At 35.6% G+C, this 22,440-nt stretch overlaps 1 protein-coding gene across 2 annotated transcripts in view; it reads right to left on the bottom strand.

Annotated features, from left to right (window-relative positions):
* LOC129945813 (kinesin-associated protein 3) overlaps window positions 1-22,440 on the bottom strand; it is a 59,695-nt gene that overhangs the window by 13,208 nt on the left and 24,047 nt on the right. Inside the window, exon 1 of one of the 2 annotated variants that reach the window (XM_056055742.1) lies at window positions 18,973-19,125. The exons of the other annotated variant lie outside the window; for it this stretch is intronic. Coding sequence (XP_055911717.1) covers window positions 18,973-18,987 — 15 coding nt within the window. The 5' untranslated portion in view covers window positions 18,988-19,125. Of the gene's footprint in view, window positions 1-18,972; window positions 19,126-22,440 lie in introns of those variants that run through there. 2 annotated transcript variants of the gene reach the window in all.

Below are 22,440 nucleotides of genomic sequence, written 5' to 3'. Positions count from 1 at the left end.
AAACATTAAATTGAAAACTTTTTTCATAAAACACGAAACTCTACAAAAATAGCAAAAAACTGACAAGAAATGGGTTTCGACTCAAGTAAAGGGTGATTTTTTAGCTATTATATTTTTGGCAACACTGGTTTAAGCAGCTGACGCACGTTTCGTGTTTTGTTTCACTGCCAAACATCTTCAGTTTGGTCTATAATTTACCCATGAATCGGGTAACGAAACGAAAAGAAACGAACAACGCTTGCAAATTATTGAATTTTATTATCAAAACAGAGCACGCTGTTAAGAAAGTTCAAGTTGACCGAAGATCCAGTTTTTTACTGAAAAATCTTGTTCAGCGACGAAGCTCATTTTTGGCTCAATGGGTAAGTAAATAAGCAGAATTGTCGATTTTGGAGTGAATTTCAGCCAGAAGCATTGCAAGAGCTACCAATGCATCCAAAAAAGGTTACAGCTCGGTGCGGTTTATGGACTGGTGGCATCATTGGCCCGTACTACTTCAAAGATGATGCGAATCGTAGCGTAACTGTGAATGGTGTGCGCTACCGTGAGATGATATCCAACTTTTCTTTGCCCAAAATGCAAGAGCTTGACTTGCATGACAAGTGGTTTCAAAAATATGGTGCCACATGCGAACAGCACGCCCAACAATGGACTTTTTGAAAGGCGAGTTCGGTGAACATGTTTTAAAGACAATGCCAAAATTGGACTAAGTGGATGGACCAGTCAAGGTCAACATTTGCATAAAATACTCTTTAAACATTAAATTATATGGACCGTACTATCGATTAAACTAAATATTTCATGCATTTTTCTGAATTGTATCTGTTTTTTTTTTGAAAAACTTTTCTATAGCTTTTAAAAAATCACCCCTTATGAGGAGAACAAAGAAAAATACTGACTTTAAATTTCATATCTCACACAACATATTGTTGCTAATTTATTTTTGAAACTTTTAGACAAATCAATAGACGGGGATGGATGGGAAGTTGTTAATGTGGGTCGCATCACAGCCTATGTTTTTTTTCATTTTAATTGAATAAATCTATTTTCATTAAATCAAACTTCAAAAACTCCCTCAAAGTGAAAAAAGGCCACACCACAAAGCGGAACAACTCAATAAAAGAATTAAATGAAACCATTTCATCGTTCAAAACGAAAGGAAAAAACAAAGTTATCCAACAGAATAAGGTCGAATTATTGGATTATTACTTTAGTCATGTTGCATGACCAAAGGCTACTCGTATATTTTATATACTAATGTTGCATGTAGGTCAATCACCAGCATATATTACACTATTCATTCGTTAGCAAGCTAAAGTTAGAATTAAATTATATACCGTGTTGTTAATGTGCCGCCAGGGCATCCCTTAAACATTTTTTACTTTATTTTACAAATAACCTCATTTTTTAATTTGTTGTTGTTGAATAAAATCGATAGTCATAGGGGCTGTAATTGGATATTCCAATTAATTGCCTTTCCCTTTACTATAATTTGTGTCATTTTTAGCAGCTTGACATATTTAGCTAAATAAATTAATATTTTAAATAGAAATAATAAGTAAAAGTACAGATGTCCAAAGAAATTGAAAATTGAAAAGACTATATCATAAATCAAATTACATACATCAATATACTAAGAACAATCTCATGAAAGGAACATAATAAATATAACATTGAAAATTGTAGTAAATTGTAGACACACATTTATCTGTGGGCGATATGAATATTGATAATGTTCCAGATTCTGATTGATGATGAATCGCTAAGTTATCCCAGAAACATTCTAGGGGTTCGCATCCATAAACAATTTTTAGTTACAAAAATTTCATTTAGTATCTTCCAAGGCAAGTTTCTTGTATCTGATTGGACAGCTTCCAAAAAATTGCCTTTCAATTAAGAAAATTTGTTTGGAAAGTTGACAAAAAGTTATTCAAGACAGTAGAAAAGTGAATGTTAAGGTTAGTAAAGTAAAGTTAATAGTTATAATTATTGGGTGGCGCAACAGTCCGTTTGAGAACTAGGGCCTAGCGACTGACAACTCTCAACCATTCCTGTGTGCGAGTAAAGTTGTCAGGAATGGAGGGGACCTACAGTTTATATGCCGAATCCGAACGGCTAATTTAAGAAAGCACTTTTCATAACAAGAATTGCTCCTGGAGAATTTGTCAATTCCTCGCAAGAGGCAGTACCCGTGAAAAAACTTTAGGTGGCATAGGTAGGGATCGAACCCAAGACCTCTCGCATGACAGTCCATCGCACTAAATATCATGCCACGGCTACTAAAATATAGTTATAATTATTTCCTTAAATTTTGACGACATATGTATGTCATTAAGGATCTGAAAGAAAAGGCAAGGTTCAAATTCCTTGTTGGTAAACTGCCAAGTAAAATTGCCTTCTAATTTAGGTAGTCAATATTTTCAAACGTCATAAGTCATATAAAGGTAAGGTAAGGTAGTCGTAAGAAAATAAAGTTCCGATAAAAGAAATACTAGATCCTTAAGCTCAAGCTTTTGTATTTATGTAGTTTATTTTTATTTACAAAAACGTTTAAATGTGTACTATTTCCAAAAGTGTTGATATACAGTTTCTTAAAAAATGAAGTTAATATCTATAAGCCCATTAGCTTGGATTGTAGTGTAAGCAAACTGTTAGAAAAGATAATAACAGACAAAAAAATGAAAATCACATCCAGTGATTTCGAAACCTTCGTACACTATATCAGTTCTTGATCTTCTGATAAAAAGTCTTTTCTGAATACATTCCTTTTGATTTCTTTGAAAATGGAGCATTTTCCCAAGAAGTGGACAGTATCCTTTCTTTCTGACAGTTTGAACATATTACACTCTAGGGGGTAAATCAGGTCTGTGTGGAATGTAATTTAAATCTATTAGTTCAATACGTAGTTTGACCATCATAGAAATCACACGGACATTATTGGAATCCTTAAAATAGTTGTTGCAAGGTTATGATTCAATCTGCTGTAAGTTGTTCTGTACAAGAAATCTACATTTTTCATTAACCTTTAAAATGACTTCTTACAAGATTTTTTTAGCGGTTTTTAAATCCTCGGTATGTAAATTAAAATTAATTTGACAATCCTTAGCAAGATCTTGCCACTCTCGATACCAATTTTTTGATCTTGTATCGCTTTTTTGGGCACTTTTTTTTACGACCAGTGAATTATTAATTTTAAAAACGTTAAGCAAGAAGTCCGCTTGTAACTTCAATGTTTTTATAAACAAAGAAGAGAGACATGTGCCTTCCAGTGTTATAACGTAGTGTGTTTTTTCTTCAAAAGTTGTATAAATCTGGTCTATATACCTCAGCGATGGAGAGGTGTAAAGGTAGTTTTCATTCTCAAGGCGGGCAAATGCTCGCATGTCAACCCTAAAGACCTAAGACCTCAGCATGCTCACTGCAAAGGGAAATCGGTAGAAATAGCCTTGCACACTCTGGTAAGAACTATCGAATACTCCCTAGAGCAAATAGAATATACTATGGTGGCCTTCCTGGATATTGAGGGCGCTTTCAACAACGTTGACACATCCGCTATCACTTCTGCTATGACGACCCTAAACGTCGAATACTCAATCTGTGAGTTGATTAATCTAATGCTAAAAAGCAGGGTCATCAACTCTAAGTTGGGGAATTTTAGCAAAAAAAGGTCTGTCAGTAGAGGCACTCCGCAAGGTGGTGTTCTGTCCCCTCACCGTGGAACAAAGTGGTTAACGAACTACTAATATGCTCTGAGAGGGAAGGCTACAAAATGGTTGCATATGCCGATGATGTTGCTATTGCCTTCACAGGGAAACATCCTAATACACTGAGAGACCTCCTCCACAATGCACTCAATATGCTCACTAGATGGGCTGATCACTGCGGACTTAGTATTAATCCTCAAAAAACAGACCTCGTCCTTTTCATAGGGAAATACAAGATCCAAGTAATTTTACCTCCTTCAATAAAAGGTGTACCACTAATTTTTACCAATGAAGTCAAATACCTTGGTCTGATATTGGACAAAAAATTAAGTTGGACAACTAAAATACAGGATAGAGTTAAAAAAGCTACAGCAGATCTTTTCCCTTGCAAGAAAGCCATAGGAAGCAAATGGGGTTTTCAACCTCGCATAACCTACTGGCTATACACATCGGTCATCCGACCAATTCTTATGTACGTGGTTGCAGTACGGTGGACTGCACTCGAGAAAGTCACATACTACGACAAACTCAGCAGAGTCCAACGCACTGCATGTCTCTGCATAAGCGGGGCATTGAGAACCACACCCTCAGCAGCGTTAGACACTCTCCTCCATCTGACACACCTCGACATTTTCACTAAACAAGTGGCAGCGAGTACAGCGATAAGACTCGACGCCTCATCTCAAAAACAATGTGGGGCACTCCATCATTTTGAACCTCTTTGTTTCTATACCAAAGTACATAGACTACACTATTCCTAAACCCCTATTTGGAAAAAACTTCCAGGTATCCATTCCATTCAGAGATGAATGGGATGACAAAAAACTCCTGGATAACAAAAGTATTCATTTACAGATGGATCCAAGACAAATGAGGGAGTTGGTAGTGGTGTGTACTCAGAAAAGCTTAATCTAAGCATCTCATTCCGCCTCCCTAATCATTGTAGCGTCTTCCAAGCTGAAATTTGAGCGATCAAAGAGGTTCTCTCCTGGCTAAGAGAAAACGTGATATCAACTTCTGATATCCGCATCTTCTCTGACAGTCAGGCTGCTATTAAATCTTTTGATGGTGTCTCAACCAGATCTCAAACGGCTCTCGATTGTCGATCGTCTCTTATGGAGATGGCGCAGCAATTTAAGATTCACCTTTGTTGACATCACACCACAAAACTCATATGGTCTTCACTGGACCTAAAGCGCTCTAAAGACTTGTTATCTCAAAGCAGACTTCATATTAGCTCCCTAATAGGTGTCCTTACGGGACACTGTCTTATAGGCAGACACGCAAAACGACTTGGTGTAGCCTCAAATGACTTCTGTAGGAGCTGTATGGACGAAGAAGAAGAGGAAACAATTTAAGACCTCCTCTGCACTTGCCCTGCTGTTTCACTTAGACGCAAACTTTATCTGGGGGACTACTTAAGAATATCAAATATCTTCTTCGCTTTATAAAAAATGGTTCGACTAGTAAGAAGTAATTCTCTAGATTCATGTGGTATCACAATGGGCCTTTCTTTTTCCCTAAGTGTGTGGAATCTAATCCGCAGCCACGTTAACCTAACCTACCTGCTATCCATATATAAGTATTCTCTCAGCTTCTACTTTAAAGACTTATCGATATTTATATTTAATTCCACAGCTTAAAATACTGGTAAACCCTGTTAATCGTGAAATGTAGAGTTTCCGGAGAATGCGCAAACATGCCTTAATTCGCATCCCTGCGAAATCCATTCAACCCGACAGGCACTCTAAAAAATCGTCTATGAATATTCCAAACAAATAAGGGCTTACTGTAAGACCTTCTCTCACTCTTGATGAGGTTTCAAACTAGTCTGACAATACAATTCAACAAATTTCCAGAATTAAAAAAATAAAACACGTAAAATATAATTTAAAGTTGAAAAATTTGACTGGTCTAATAATGTTAAACGTTGAAAAGCCATTCGATACTAACTGGCATGAGCGATTGCTTTGCTATAATAACTCATGACCTTAGATTTGTCAATGTCTACAAACAAAATTATAAAATCTGATAGAAAGTTTATATAAATATGGAATACAAAATCATCCTCTTTACATGGTATAGACGTATAGGGTCCCGCGCGGCGTAGAGCGAGGTTCGGTGTTTGGGTACATTCCCAACTTGTTTCGAAAGTCTTCAAGCCATATTTCAAAATCAATTTCGAACATGACTACTTTCTCTAATTTTTTCTAATACACAAGAATACATTCCTCTTACATAAACCATTTTTTCGGTCTCTGATCTCTCTTTACGTGAAAATATTTCAAAGCTGAATGAATTTTTCAGTCCAGTTCATAAAAAAAGGTTCTAACATATAGTTACGAATTATATATCGTCCTTTAGCAAAATTGTCTGATGTTCCTAAATCATTTGAATGAATTGTCTGTAACATAATTCCTTTTAGTTGTTCTTCTGTAATATGTCATAATCATCATTTGTTACACTTCTCTTCTTTTAGTCTGGATTCATTCGAAAAACACTTTCAAGTCGATTGCTTCTTTTTTATAGACTTTAGAAGGACACCTGACAAATTGAGTCATGAAATTCTTCTCAATAAATTAAGTCTCAACGATTGTTTCATTATTTGAATTGCGTCATATCTTAAAGATAGATATTATAAGCTCATTTTCAGCAGTCAGTCAATTCTGGTCTGGTGTACCTCAAAGGAGTCACCTTGGTCCAGTGCTGTTTGTTTTATTTATTAATGATTTGCCTTCAGTTTTAAATAATTCTATATTGCAAATTTATGCAGTTAACAACTAACACTAACTCGAATTACTAACTCCATCAAGAATTGTAAAGAACTATTTACAAGAAGATGTTAATCAATTTTGGGAATGGTGCCATAAAAATCGTTTGATTTAAATATTGATAATTATAAGACAATGTGTTTTCCACGGAAACGTAATATATATAAGAGAATTCAAATTTTGTAACCTTGGTGTTGTTCTAGACTCAAAATTAATGTTTAACTATAAAAAAGCTTATAAAACACTTAATTTCGTCAGATTTTCCCGAGAGTTCCTTGATTTATTTGCTATTGAAATTCTGTATGTTTCTTTTGTCAGGCTCTTTCCTTAATATGCTTGCGTTGTATGGGCTAATATTTCGTTCATATTGATAGAAAAGAGAGTATTCAAAGTAGATTTGTAATATTTTGACTTCATTTTTTTCCCTGGCGTAGTACATTTTTAATACATGCATATTTGCTTTAAGGCTGGTGTATGAATGGAACGATTTCATGTCTTTCTATTCTTTGTCGATTGTAATTTAATCTAAGAAGTTTACCCCCTCTGGCGCTAAAAGACCTCTTAATCAATAAATTTGACAAATGACAATTTGACAATCTCAAATCTGTAAGCTATAAGTTGAACTTGTTTGCAATAAAATAAAAATAAATTAGGTCGCGCAACAGTCCGAAGAGAACTTGGCTATAGTGACTTTCAACTCTCAACCAATGCTATGTGTGAGTAATATTGTCAGGGATGGAGGGGACCTATAGTTTTAGGCCGTATCTGACGGATAATTTGAGAAAGCACTTTTAATGACAGGAATTACTCTTGGAGGATTTGTCAATTCCTGGCAAGAGACAGCACCCGTTAAAAAAAAAAATTAATTGGCACACGCAGGGACTGATCCCAAGACTTCTGGCATGACAGTCCTACGCACCGGGTACTACTGCTAAGTTGTTAAAATTATTTTAGTTTTAAGAAAATATGTTAAAAAATATAATATTCCTATCCTTAAATATAAAATATCTTAGTTTGATATGAAATCCAAAATTGTTTTTTGATTATAAAAATATTGGAAGAATCTGAATTCAACTTAAATGAGGCTTAATTCTTTTTAAACAAAAAGTGACAGTTTTTCAGTCCATTTTGTAATGAATTTCAATCTTGTTTATTAAATACGTGATAATGTTGAAGTGTCACCCTGTTTAAAGTTAACATTTACTTAACTACCATATCATGAACTGCACTGTGTTGCGCTAGAAAATCAATTGGAAAAAATGGAGTGGGTGCCTTCTTGTCGTTGGTGCTAGAAGTAAGTAAGTGGTCATTTAACTTATAGACACGTTGACTTCCACAAAGTATATGGGTGCTTGAAAACCAACTAACGCCGCGCAGCGTCCGCCGCGCCGGTTTCCTTTAACCCACTCCCCTAGAACCTGTACCTTATGTGCGGTGCGGTGCGCTAATTTAATCAAGAAATTTTAAACAAATTAACTTAGATTTTTCCCGGAAGTGATCGCCTTAAACTAGCAAAATGACGGAACTCGATCTTGGTCCCCAGACACAATGCACGGTTCCTTCTGAGTTATCTATTTCTTTTTATTTTCATTTTGTTTAATATGCTAATTAAAATGTCATTGACTTTCAAAGCTAGGTGTTAGTTTTTTTTCTTCCAATTTCAAAGCGTAGGAAATCGATAGCTACATTACAGTCCCAGCAACGCTTATCTACAAAGTATCCACAAATGGGTAGGTGTCCGTCGCGGTCGGTTTGTATAGTGTCTTATTATGCTTCTATACATCGTAGTGTCTGTTTAAGCTATTTTTCGAATTTTCGCTTCCATTTTGGTGTGATTTTTAACGATATTATATTGTTTACTTGTATAGAAATGATAATTTGTTACGTCTATAGGAACGAAGATATATCACTCGTATAATTTGTCTGCTAGAAAGAAATTGTGATGGATAACTTTGTTGTTAGACAAAGTCTTTTCCGTGTTAGATGGTTATCAGCAAGCACAATTATTGCCTGTTGAACGCAAACTTCAAATAGACAACAAATATATACATTTATCCATAAATACATATGTATTTAAATGGTACATATATGGAATTGAAGTTTTAACATCATGCGAATGAGAAATAAAATAATGAAAAATGGCTTTGACGCGTGACAGATGTTATGTAAAAATGTGTATTTTTTGTGGCAAATATCAATGGAGAACGTTTAAAGTTTATTAATTTTGATTTGAAGAGTTCACCTTAAAATATCTGCCAGAAACTCCAGCGCAGCGGAATTATAATGTAAAATCTACTCTCTTAAAAGAAACTTTGAATTTATTATCTTAAGCAGAGAGCAGAGTATTTAAGGATCTGGGTAAATTTTGACGTTTCTTTGAACAATATAATTTCCCATCTTGTCTGTCAAGTCGTCTTAAGTTTTAACAAAAAGCAACTAACAATATTTTGTGTGGCATGAGATGTTTAAGTCAATATATTTCTTTGTTCTAATAATACTTAAGTCGAAAGAAATTTTCTATCGGTTTTTGTTGTTTTTGTAGGTTTTCGTGATTAGGTTAGCATTTTTGTTCCTGAGATTTTTAGTGGAAAATCAATTTTTCCCGATTTTATTAGGATTTTTTGAAAGTTTTTATTTATTAATGTCTTTAAGGGACTTCAACTTTCTGGTGGGCATCATTTTTAATAGCATAGAGAGAGTCGATATTATTTGATCTCAATCTCTCTTTAAGCTCGTACAGGCATCTTCCCGGGCTGACCAACGGATAGATGAAAACAAAAATAAGATTATTCAATTTTAATAAAGAATGCATTTTTCGGTCTGTTGAAAACGAAAATTATATAAACCTTTGAAACGTGAAGTCGTGCAAGTCGCACAAAGAACTGAAGTTGGTCGATTACCAGCAGCGTTGTATCTTAGCTGATTGGATCTCCGAAATGCATCAAAACTATCCGGATCTTCATCAAAATTGTTTGGATTTTCATCAAAAAATCATCTCCAATTATGAGGCTTATTTTTACCTTGAAGTCTTTATAAATATTCAGAATTTTCGCATTTGAAACATACGTATGGTGGCGCCACAGTCTAGATTAGATTGGATTTACGTGGACGCCTGCCTGTTACGGATTAATTCCACGGTGGGCCTACCCACACTGTCAGGGCCGGAGGAAAGCGTCAACCAGCGCCTCAGGGAAGCTTGAAGACCTATCTAACACTTCTTGTACCCAGGATTTATAGATGGTTGCAGAAACTCTGGATACCATACTCCCACAAGGGGACCTACCTCTTAGACAGGCTGGACCCGGACGACTAAGGACAATGAGAACCCGGAAACTACCAGGCCCAGGGGCACCTGTTTCCACGGTAGCAGAATATAGCTTTTAGTGGGATTCTGCAACTGTTATGGTTACTTCTGGATGAGCCCCTTAAACCTCGAGCCCAACAACTTCAGGCTTGCACACTCCGTTGGAGGTCAACGAGGAAACCCACAACCAAGTGTACACACCTCACCCACTTGTATCACCCTATTTGCACCCAGACACTCAACAGGTAGGCTCGAAGCAAGCGCTATCCAAGCCGTTCAACCCGGCAGCAGATACTCCCGGCGGGGGAGTACGAACAAATATCGCATGCTCTCATACATGCTGAGAGCTAAAAAAAACGACGACACGTGGCCAACACTACAACAGAACACAACACAAAACAACTACTACCGGTCACAACTGGATAGTTCACGCACAGGTCGCAGTAGCTAAGCACATCCAGGCCGCCACACCCAGTAAAGCGTGCATTGCACGCAACTAGGTACGAGACCAAGTCATCCAAGCACACATGTCAGGCACCCCCACCTTACGTGCTCTTACGCGATGGATCCTGCCCAAATGTCCAGGTTTTCACCTGGAACAAAAAGCGTTTTCACCATAGCAAAGGTACTATAAGAGCAATAACTGACAGTGCCAGAATCAGGCTGAGGGCTGTAAAGACTCTCACTTGCCCAAACATTTGCCCGTAATAATATACATGCCATGGATCCTGCCCTAATGTCCAGATTATCACCTGGGACAAAAGGCCACAGTCCAGTGAAAACTAAGGCCTAGTGACTTGCAACTTTCAACCTTCAGTTTTAAGCCGAATCCGAACGGCTAATTTGTTTTCTCTTTCTTACTTTTTGAGGATTTGACAACCAATGAAACATTACATTTTTTGGAAAAACTTTTTTGACTATGTTATTTCTGGAGGAGATAGTTACAACTGTCCATCAAGATCTTATGATTTAATACTTTTATAGACTATTTTCAAATACTTCATAATGAATTTAAGACCAAAAAGATAGAATTCGCAAAGTTATCGCGGACATGCATCTGCGAATGGTTGTTGAAAATTTTAATGAAAAGGATATGGTGTAGCCGCTATTTGTTATTAGCAAACCTTCCATTTATTTCTTTAGAAAAATAACTTAATTTTGAAGTACCAAAATTATCTTCTTTATTGAAAATATGAAATTTCGTATGAATTTAATTGTATATTCAAATTCAGCAATCCCAAAAACTTGGTGAAATAACGAGGACATAACAAAGCGTATAGTCTTATTGTTCATATTTATTTGTATATATTTTATTTTCCTATTATAGAATTAGCAAATTAACAAATATATTTAACGACAAAAGAAATCCCTGAACATTGGAAAGAAACAACGATAACATTAATACAGAAGAAAGGGAAGAAGACGATATCAATAAATATAGACGTATAAGTAACATTTCGGTAATTTACAAGCTCTTCTCCAAAATCCTTTACAGGCCCATCAAAGAAGATTTTAAAAAAAGGAACAAGCTGGATATATTGACTTAAGTAAGCCCTGAGAATCCATTAAACAAGAAATGATATGGTGCACCTTGCACATTACCTCAAATACAGTAGAGACGATTAAAAACATGTACAAAAAAAAGAGGCTGGGATGCGACCTACACTGATAACTTCAAATCCCGTCTGTCGATTTGTCTTGCTTAAAAGTTTGTCTATATTTATTTTTACCAAATTTGTGCACTATTTTTTGTGGATTTTATTTTTTATGAAAAAAACGGACTGTTGGATTTTTATATAAAAATTACTGAATATTGAAAACAATATTTTCTCTGAAATAAAATAAGTTTGAAGCCAATATTTTTAATTTTTGAAAAGATATTTGAGCCGAAAGTAAATTTTTACCAAGTTTTAGTAGGTATTGTTTTTTAGAGTTTTATTTTTTGTAAAAAAACTGTCAATTCGAATTTTTGACAAATTTTACCAAATGTTAAAAACAATATTTCTTATAAGATAAAATTAGTTTGAAGCCAATATTTAAAATTTTTGAAGAGATATTTGAGTCGAAAATCAATTTTTACCAACTTTTATGCATTTTTTCAGGTTTTAATTTTTTTTTAAAAACTGTCAATTCGATTTTTCTCAAAATTTGTCCTAATGTTGAAAACAATATTTCTTATAAGAAAAAAATTAGTTAGAACCTATTATCTCAAAGTTTTTAAAAGATATTTGAGTCGAAAATCATTTTTTATGAACTTTTGTTATTTTTTTTTTTTCGGTTTTTAATTTTTTGTACAAAAACTGTCAAATCGATTTTTTTCAAACTTTAACTGAATGTTGACAACAAGATGTTTTGAAAGATAAAAGTAAATTAAAGCCAATATCTCAAAGTTTTGAAAAATTTTTTGAGTCGAAAATCAATTTTTACCAACTTTTATACATTTTTTTTAGGTTTTTATTTTTTGTAAATAAACTGTCAATTAGATTTTTCTCAAAATTTTATCAGATGTCAAAAACATTATTTTTCGTTGCACAAAATTGTTTTAGAGATGAAATCATATTTCAGTCGTAAAAATTTGGAGGTGACAAATTTTTTTTTTTTCAGTTTTATTGACTTATAAAAAAACCGTTATATTGATTTTTTTCAAAAAATATACCTGTTTGGTATCACGTTACAATATATTATATAAAATTTAATTCAAGTCTCTAGCGTTTTTGGTTCGTAAGATATTGAAGGTTAACCAAAATTTTTACCTTTTTTTCAAACAGTTATGGTAAAAAAAACATCCACGCAATTTTCTTGAGAGCCCTTTCTGCATCATTCTGCCTTATTATCTATATAACAAAATTTATTTGAAGTCGATATCTCTTCTGGTTCTTGAGCTATGGACGACGAAAAATCGTACGGACGTACGGACGTATACGGACGTACGGACGTACAAACGTACGTACACACGCACGCACAGACATCTTTCTAAAAATCTTTTATTTCGATTCTAGGGACCTTGAAACGTCGAGAAATGTCAAAATTTTCAATTTGACAAATCGGACCCATTACAATAACTTCCTATGGGAAGTTAATAACACAGCACGAATAAAAAAGTTCATTACCATAGACAAATATCACCGTTTGTTTGCTGACAGGGCTTTGAATAGTTTGGAAGTGGACCTCAAATTTTGGCCGAAAAATCATCTTTAGTGACGAGGCACATTTATAGATGAATGGCTGTGTTCACAAGCAAAACTGCCGTATATGGGACGACACCAACCCACGCGAGGTTCACCAGACATCCTCAAAAAGTTACCGTTGGGTGTAGATTTTGGGCCGACACAGCGTAATTGATCCGTAACTTTTTGAAAAATACTTTAGTGAGGCGATCACCGTTAACAGCGAGTACTACATAACGATGATAACATATTTCTTATGGACCTTGACGACATGCTGGAACCCAGCAGGACGGAGCTACATGCCACACAACAAACGCCACGATTTACATTTTGCCCATCTACCCGCCCTTAATGAAAAACCCTATATATGTGGACAAATTCTTAATAATTGAATACTTGCACACGATATAGTTATTATCTCTTCAAAAGCTACACACATTTAAGACATGTTGACACAAAAGGCGATATAACGTAAGTTTTATAATCACATTTCTTGCTCACACCCGATAAAATATTTTTTTTATATAAGAACCAACTTTGAATTGGTATTTCGAAGCATATTTAACCAACACCTCTGGAGGATAAAAATGTTGCCGTTGCCCAAAATTTCCCTTGCAGCTAAAATGTTGACTACAGTTGTGTTCAATTTGTTTCTTTTATCTTTTTTGATAGTATTAAGTTATGAAAAATAACGTTTAGCTGCTGCGCTTCCGAAAACCAAAAAAGTTGTAAAATGTACAATGATAGGTTTTTGAAAATTAGATCTCGATACCGTCTTTCAAATTTTTAAGAAAAATCCGCTTATGAATTTTCTACACTCAACATTCAGCAGTTTAATGTTTGCAGCGTCTACCGGAAACTATGACTGTTGGCATTGTTTCAGCAATTACTTTTTTTCGGATCTAAATATTTTAATAAACTTTTTTTTATCATTACAAAAAAGTAAATAGTACACATAACTCAATACAAAAACCGCACATAACTTTTCCTAATTCCATGATTTTATTTTCATCAATTTCATTTTCTAGTATATATTCTTCAAAATGTAACCCAAACTACATTTGGGAATATGGAAAATAGTTTTCAGGATTTTTTACTTCCGTTTTTATGTCAATATTTTGCTGTTTTATGGAATTTTTCATTAAGTTTAACTTAAAAGATTTCATACTTTCGACTAAGAGGTGGATTTGTGTCGTCCCAAATTTAATATTCTGTTCAAGTTGTTAATTACTTTTAAATTTAGGGCAATCAAATTTTAAAGAAATATTTGTTTGAATTTCCTGAAAATTGAAAATACTGGTAGCCTTAGCATTAGTCTCTTCAAATGAACTTAAAATGAAAAAAATCAAATAAGGGATTCCACTGCTCTATATACTATTTCTAAAGAAAACCACCGATTTTGACAAACTTTTAAAATTTAATGTTCATCGACACCGCCTTCTGAAAGTTTATGAAATCTTTTTTTTGATCTAAGACAGAAGTAAAAATATGTACATACATGTCCCTCAACGATTTTTCAATATGTCAATACAGCGAATGGTAAAAGGTGATAGGTTTTGAGTTTGAGGTGGTAGAATTTCAGAAACAAAAAAAAGTGGTAGAAATACCACTTAAGTGGTAAAAGTCCCATCACTGCAACCAATGAGCTTCATAAAAATAAAAATAAACATTCTGAAAAAAACAAAAATTCTGAACATACGACCAAGTCAAAGTTTACGAAATGAGGATATTCGCAATAGAACCGGAATTATTGAAAAGAACAAGAAGGCTGAAATGGAGCTGGGAAGGTCATGTAGATATAGACTTTAGGACCAAAGATGGTCAAAAATGACAACGAAATGGAGACCAGAGAGCAAGAGATCAGCAGGACGACCCAATAAAAGATTAAGTGTAACAACGAAGCCAAAAATATAGACACATAGATTAGCCTCATAAGCAACATTATTATCTTCTAAAATTGTACCTAACTATTTTATTTTTAAACTAAATAAACACAAATTTTAGAATTACATAGTTTCAATATTACAAATTTCTATATTTTAACAACAAATACTCTTTTTCTTTTAACGCTTTAAATCATATAGTTAATAAAATTGGAATTATCAATCATCAAACTCAGGCAATAAAAGCTAAAAATAATAATAATTATAGAATCACTTCAAACCTTAATATTTCAGCTTTTTTAATTAAACAACAAAATACTAGTTTCAGATTAAAACTGTTTACTTTATTTTATTTCAAAACAACGTAAAAGTTAAAAGCTCAATAAAACTAAATTTATCAACGTAAGCCAATGATTTATAAAAAAGAAATACAAAATGTTATTATCAAGAATTTAGCACTCCAAATGGATGGACTAGGATCTACTTTTTTAAGTTTAATTTACTAAGAACCTCGGCTTCCGAACCAGAGTATAACACTGCAATACCTCAATTTGCGAACCCGTTAACATCGCTTTTTTCCCGAAACCGAGTTATTGTAATAGAGGCGTCATTTTTTAAAAAAAGGTAAACCACAATATTTAGACGATAAAATTGAATAATATGAGAAAAACAAATTACAAAAAATATTATATGTAAATAAATTCGACATTTTTCATTTTAAAGTTAGCTACTATGAAGTTATCTATTTTGCGAACTAAATTGCTCATAAGCCCCTTTATAATCGAATATCAAATATTTAATATCATATCAAAATCCCCCATTTACAGTCCCTGGCCATATTAATAGGCACACTGCAGAATTTTTATAATTATTAGATTATACGCAATATTTTTAACGTTCAAGAATGGACGTATAGTTACATTTTTATGCAAGATGGAGCTTCATGCCACACAGCCCAGTCCATAAAAAACTTATTTGAGGGAAGAAAACATCCCTCTGTTGGACTGGCCGGGATATAGCCCTGATATGAACCCAATTGAAAACGTTTGGAAGCTGATGAAGAGGGAAGTAGCTAAAGCTGAGGTCATTTATTGAAAGAGTAATTTACGTGTGGAGTCACCACCCACAAATGCAGGAAACAGTCAAATCATGCATTGACAGTATGTCGCGAAGAATTGAGGCTCTTATTAAAGCAAAAGTACCCGTGGCATGATGGTTAGTGCGTTGGACTGTCATGCCAGAGGTCTTGGGTTCAATTCCTGTATATGCCATCTAAAGTCTTTTCACGGGTACTGCCTCTTGAGAGGAATTGACAAATTCTCCAAGAGTAACTCGTGTCATGAAAAAGTGCTTTCTCAAATTAGCCGTTCGGATGCGGCATATATATTGTAGGTCCCCTCCATCCCTGACATCATTAATCGCACACAGGAATGGTTGAGAGTTGTAAGTCACTAGGCCCTTGTTCTCAACGGACTGTTGCGCCACCCAATTTATTTATTTTCATTAAAGAAAAAGAAGGTTCAACAAAATATTCAAACAAATTAAAAAAATAACAACAAAAAAACTGAAAATATTAATTTAAAAAATTCTTCAAATTTGTTGGTTTATTTCTAGGAAGTAGTTTATGTTCTGCATACAAAATAATTTAAACGCATTACAATATTCGAAAACCTGGTAAAAATAACTGGAAATTAAGATTTTGCATAAAATCTTAAGTGCGTCTAATAATATGGCCAGGGACTGTATATTCCTATTCACAATGAAATATCACGAACGGTTCCTAAAAAATAGTGGTGCGCAGTTTTAAACGATTTAGTAAAATGTTAAAGCCATGTTAGCAATTCTTTAATCTTACAAGATGATTTATCTAACTTTAAAGGATTTTCTTATCTAACTATCTCTTAACAATTTGCTAAACTTTAGATCACGGAATGCCTACCTTAAGGGGCCAGTTATAGCTATTATTGAAATCAATCTGGAAAATTATAGGATGGATAATATAGAAATAACACACACAATTTTTTGTTCTGTAAAAAAGTTGAATTGCGCATTTATTTTTCGCTTAAAAAGAATTTTTCTATTCTTCGGACGGAATATCATTTTCCTGCACAGCTGATACTTTTATGTTCCACTGGTTTGTGTCCAACTTCACACAATTCCAATGACAGATTTCTGTCAGTAAATATTTGTTGGTGGATTTTAATCAGGATTTTTTTTTCAACGATAGACATTTTTAATACTCGCTTTAATCGAACTGCCCAAAACAATTTCAGTGATTGATTTTAATGATAAAAACCAATGATAGCTTTAATTTTCCCCAAACTTTTAGCAATTTGCTAAATTCAAATGACATCTGTTAAATTAATCTTATAAGAACATTCGATTGAATGGTCAACCCTACAGTTGGGAATTCCAATTAATAGGTCTCAGACAGATAGGGTATCCGGATGCCTTTTTGTTTTAGTGTTTTACGTGTAAAATAACAGCTAATCAAAAACAGCTGAAATGTCAAAAAAGGTATCCAAGAATGTCTAGGGTATGTAGGTATCTGACAGAACAGCTAATTCAACACATGGTTGGTTTTCAAGAAACTTGAAAATTGATTTCAGCTTTTTGAATTTTCTGGCAAACAAAAAGATAGGTATACAATGTTAGTTGAAGTTGTATTCGAGGATCTTCTGTACATATTAGACGATGAAGAAGTTATTTGCCTCCGAATTCTAGAAGACAATTATGATCTATTTTTTTAAACTTCAAAATTGACTTATTTTGTTCTCTTTTTGTAGATGACCAATTTGCTACGTCTTACCTCCAGTCTAGTGTCCAGCATTCTGAAGTTGAAGAACCTCATCCTGTTCCAGAGATAGAACAAAATACATGTTAATATATATAATTCTTGTGGAAATAAAGAAATCTAACTTTTTTGTTTTCATGTTCATCTAAAAGCAGACAGAGGCACACAGCTTGTGGAGCTACAAGAAAATAAGGTCGCTGAAAGGAAAGGTCAGTTATTCTTCTTGGGAACATAAATCCATTCTGCTCTTTTTGGAGGATTGCCGAAAGAGAAATGACCAGCTCCAAGACCCAAATACCCGGCAAAGAACAATTTTCAAAGAAATTGCAAAAGCTTTTGAAGAACACGGAGCGAGTTTTGATCAGAAGGAATTAGAAATAAAATTTTAAAAAAGCTGAAAGTGGTTTTTTATTTGACAGCTACATATCTCAATACAGCTATTCAACTCGTTCAACAAGGTATCTAAAAATCCACCTATCCAAGATACCTTATACAGCACGAGATTTAACGCAGCCACTTTCACGAGCTGCCACTATGATGATATGTTTGGATGCCAGTTTTTAATTAAAGGGAATTAGCAATTTACAAGTAGAAACAAGGAAAAGAAAGGTTTACTTAACAAAATGTTAAGCCCTTAACATTGCATTTAAAGTTAAAACTTTTAGTTTATAAAAAAAATAACAAAACAAACAGAAAATTTAAAATTTAGTCTATAGTCAGAACTTTAACCTCAACCCTATTTTTGTCACATAAATTTGCACAACACTGTTACTTCAATCAATCTTCAAGGGCGTTCTTGTTACTAGCTTTATTTTTTTTGGTGCTCAAAATTAACATCATTTTTTGTTGGTACACATTCATTCATACAATCATAAATTTTCCGACGACCATGAACTCATATCAAGCCCTCTTAAACATTTTTGCATAACCCAGAAGAGCACTGTACTCATGATATTCATGACAAATGACATTTCCCTTGAATAACAACCAAAGTCAAGAGAATTTCAAAATAAACAACAAACACATAAATCGTTGGTTTTCGAATAAACTAAAACATTTGACGATGTTCTCATTGAGATAAAATATGAATCACAAAATCTCATAATAATTGCATGAAAAGTTTATGTTGAATCACTTAATTTTAGTTCATATCAGAATTGAAAAAAAAACACCAAATTCAAAATATGTTATTTTTGTTTTGTTTGTAAATTAATGTGTACATTTTGAAAGATCTGAGATGGATGTATCTTGTTTGTTTTATTTACAAGTAATTCAATTCACTAGCCACGATTTTTATACTCGTATCGTAATTCTATAAATAAATAGGGTGCGCTGTATTCGAAACTCACCACAAAAGTTCCCATGGCACATACGAATGTATTCTAATGATTGACACTTAAAGATTTATTGACCGTGCACTATGCCAATAAATTAATACTAATCACTGGCTAACTCGTATCCAGGGTGAACATAGAAACACAGATTGAATCGAACTGATGCCAATCCCAACACATTGAATTTATTATTCGATTCTACGTTCAACGAGCAAGCAACTTTACTTCAATTCAAATGACATCATTTTTGTAATTTTTAATTTTTTTTATAATTCAATAAGATATGGGTGTTTTGAATAGCTTAAGTTTGATGTCAAGTCAAGTTCGATTGAGTGTGTGGGAAAAACTTATGAATACAAAAACAAAACAAAATAAATAATTTACCCACTCGAAGCCAGGAAATATAATCAATATTGTTAGTAAAGATATGAAGATGAGTAGAAAAATGGTAATATACACTCAGGGAAAAAATGTGTGATTTTAAGCGTGCTAGCGTTTAAAATGATGTTCAAATGGTAGACATTTGCGTTCAAGAGGACACAAGCGTCCACAGGTTTTTTTAAAACCCACCTCCTTCTATTAACTCCTACTCTCACCTCCCAGCGGTGAACATCGGGTGCCTACTACCTTAACTGGAGATTGGGTTCCAACCCCAGTTGTTGTGTGCAGCAAACGAGAGAGGGAAGAGAGGTGTTTCCACTAAGGCACCTCTCCTTATCCAGGGGGCAGCGGACGAATTCTCGAGATGGAATCAACGGTGGCGTCTACAGTTCCAGTAAGGTTGAACTACTTAGTGAACAACTTATAGGGCTTCTTCGACATATTCGGAGTCCAGGCCTGTAATGAGCGGTTTATCCTGCTCCCTTTCCTTGGAGTTATATTTAGGATCTGGCCTTCCAGGTTGGGGGTTGTGCCGTCGGGGTGACTTCCTGGCCACGTAAAAAATACCTTTAGTTGCGAAGCACCAACAAGCCCTTAACTGCTGCAAGGCAGATATTACAGCCATCCAAAAAGTGCGATGGGATAGACGGGGCAAACGCAAACTAAAAGACTGCGATATCTACTACGGCGACTGCTACCGAGAACAAAGACAGCGTCTATTTGGGTGTGGATTTGTTGTTGGAACTAGGCTCAGGCAAAAAGTCTTGAGTTTCAACAGTGTGAGCGAGCGCATCACGACAATCCGCATCAAGGCTAAATTCGCCAACATAAGCCTAATATGCGTGCATGCCCCAACAGAGGAGAAAGATGAAGACACCAAAGACATATTCTTCGAGCTCTTGGACAAGACATATGAGCAGTGCCCTGGCTATGACCTTAAAATTGTCTTAGGAGATTTTAATGCCAAGCTAGGAAGAGAAGACATCTTTGGTGGCATAATCGGGAGATACAGCCTGCACGACACTACCTCCGACAACGGATTCAGGCTGGTCGATTTCGCTGCGGGGCGAGACGTTCTGGTAGCTAGTACGCAGTTCACACATCTCAATATCCACAAGGGGACATGGAAATCTCCTGATCAATCTACCCTCAACCAGATTGACCACATTGCAATCGATGCTCGACACATCTCCAATATACAGGATATCCGACCATTCCGAGGGGCCAACATTGACTCGGACCACTACCTCGTTGGTAGTCAAGGTACGACTACGGATATCCCGATCCAAGCCAAAACAAGGAAGTACTGTGAGAAGATTCGACGTTAAACGGCTACAACCGCAAGAGACTGCCATGTCCTTTTCCGATCGAGTCTCTATCAACCTCTTAGGGAGTCCTATGCTGCCTGCATTAAGCATTGAAAACCAGTGGCAACATTGCCTTGCAGCCATCAGAGATGACGCCTCTGAAGTGCTAGGTTTCACACGGCCACCACAGCGAAACCCCTGGTTTGACGACGAATGCCGGCATGCGCACGCTGCGAAACAAGAGACATACAAAACGGCGCTGCACAAAAGGACTAGCAGAAGAGGACAGAGGAACACCGGCTTCTTAGATGGAAAAAAGAGAGCATGAGAAGCGCGCGATCGAGTTATGAGATTCGTAAATTTTACTAAAAGGTAAAAAAAACCTTCCAAGGGTACCAGCCACGAACCGAAATTGTAAAGATGATCAGGGGAACATCGTAGTAGAACCGCAGTCGATGCTGAGAATATGGAAAGATCACTTCTCCAAATTATATAACGGCGATGGCGAACCGAATTCCGCTGTAAGGGAGATAGAACCACTCAACCTTGGCGATGCAGATCAACAATTCCACCTACCCAACCTTGATGAAGTGAAGATAGCTATATCTAAACTTAAGTCACACAAAGCTGCTGGAGCTGACGGCATCGCTGCCGAACTATTCAAAGCAGCAGGCGATGACTTGGTACGGAGCATGCACCAACTCATCTGCAAAATATAGTCAGAAGAAAGCATGCCCGATGAGGGGAATCTCAGCATAGTGTGCCCGATACATAAGAAAGGAGACCCTCTAAACTGCGCCAACTACAGAGGCATCAGTCTCCTTAACATTGCGTATAAGATCCTCTCTGCCGTATTATGTGAACGTCTGAAGCCATTCGTCAACAACCTGATTGGTCCTTATCAGTGTGGCTTCAGACCAGGAAAGTCCACTATCGATCAAATATTCACCCTACGGCGGATCTTGGAAAAAACCCAGGAGCATCAAATCGATACCCTCTCTTTATCGATTTTAAAGCCGCGTATGACAGCATCTATAGGGAAGAGCTCTACCGAGCAATGCCTACTTTTGGCATCCCTGTCAAACTTATCCGTTTGTGCAGAATGACGATGGAGAATGAACGCTGCTCTATCAAGGTCGGAAAAGATCTTACCGATGCATTTGATGTCAAAAAAGGTTTTAAACAAGGCGATGCACTGTAATGTGACTTCTTCAACATTGTTCTGGAAAGAATTGTGCAAAACTCAACTGTCAACACTAGAGGCACAATCTTCCAAAGGTCCATCCAATTATTTGGATATGCAGATGATATTGACATAGTTGGAAGATCAAAGCGTGATGTCAGTGGAGCGTTTTTGAGCATTGCGACGGAAGAGAAGAAGATGGGACTTCTTCTGGACTTAGAAGGCAATTGAGAAGTAAAGACCTCTCTCGAGCATCTAAAATCACCATCTATAAGACACTCATCATCCCGGTTCTCATTTATGGCGCTGAGGCCTGGACCCTGTCAAAGAAAGATGAGAGCGTCTTAGGATTTTTGGTCCCGTACGATAATATAAGATATAACGACGAACTGTACGGGCTGTACAGCGACACTGACCTAGTTAGCAGAATGAAAGTCCAACGGCTTAGATGGCTAGGTCATGTAGAGCGGATGGACATCAACGTTCCAGCCTGGAGGGTCTTCGAATCCAATCCCGAGGAACGGCGCAGTAGAGGAAGACCGCGACTCAGGTGGCGCACCCAGGTGGGAGAGGACCTCAACCAACTTGACGTGCGAAACTGGAGACACCTAG

The sequence above is a fragment of the Eupeodes corollae genome, chromosome 2 (assembly GCF_945859685.1).
Source record: "Eupeodes corollae chromosome 2, idEupCoro1.1, whole genome shotgun sequence".
Taxonomy (NCBI): Eukaryota; Metazoa; Arthropoda; class Insecta; order Diptera; family Syrphidae; genus Eupeodes; species Eupeodes corollae.
This window is presented reverse-complemented; position numbering and strand designations above follow the sequence as displayed.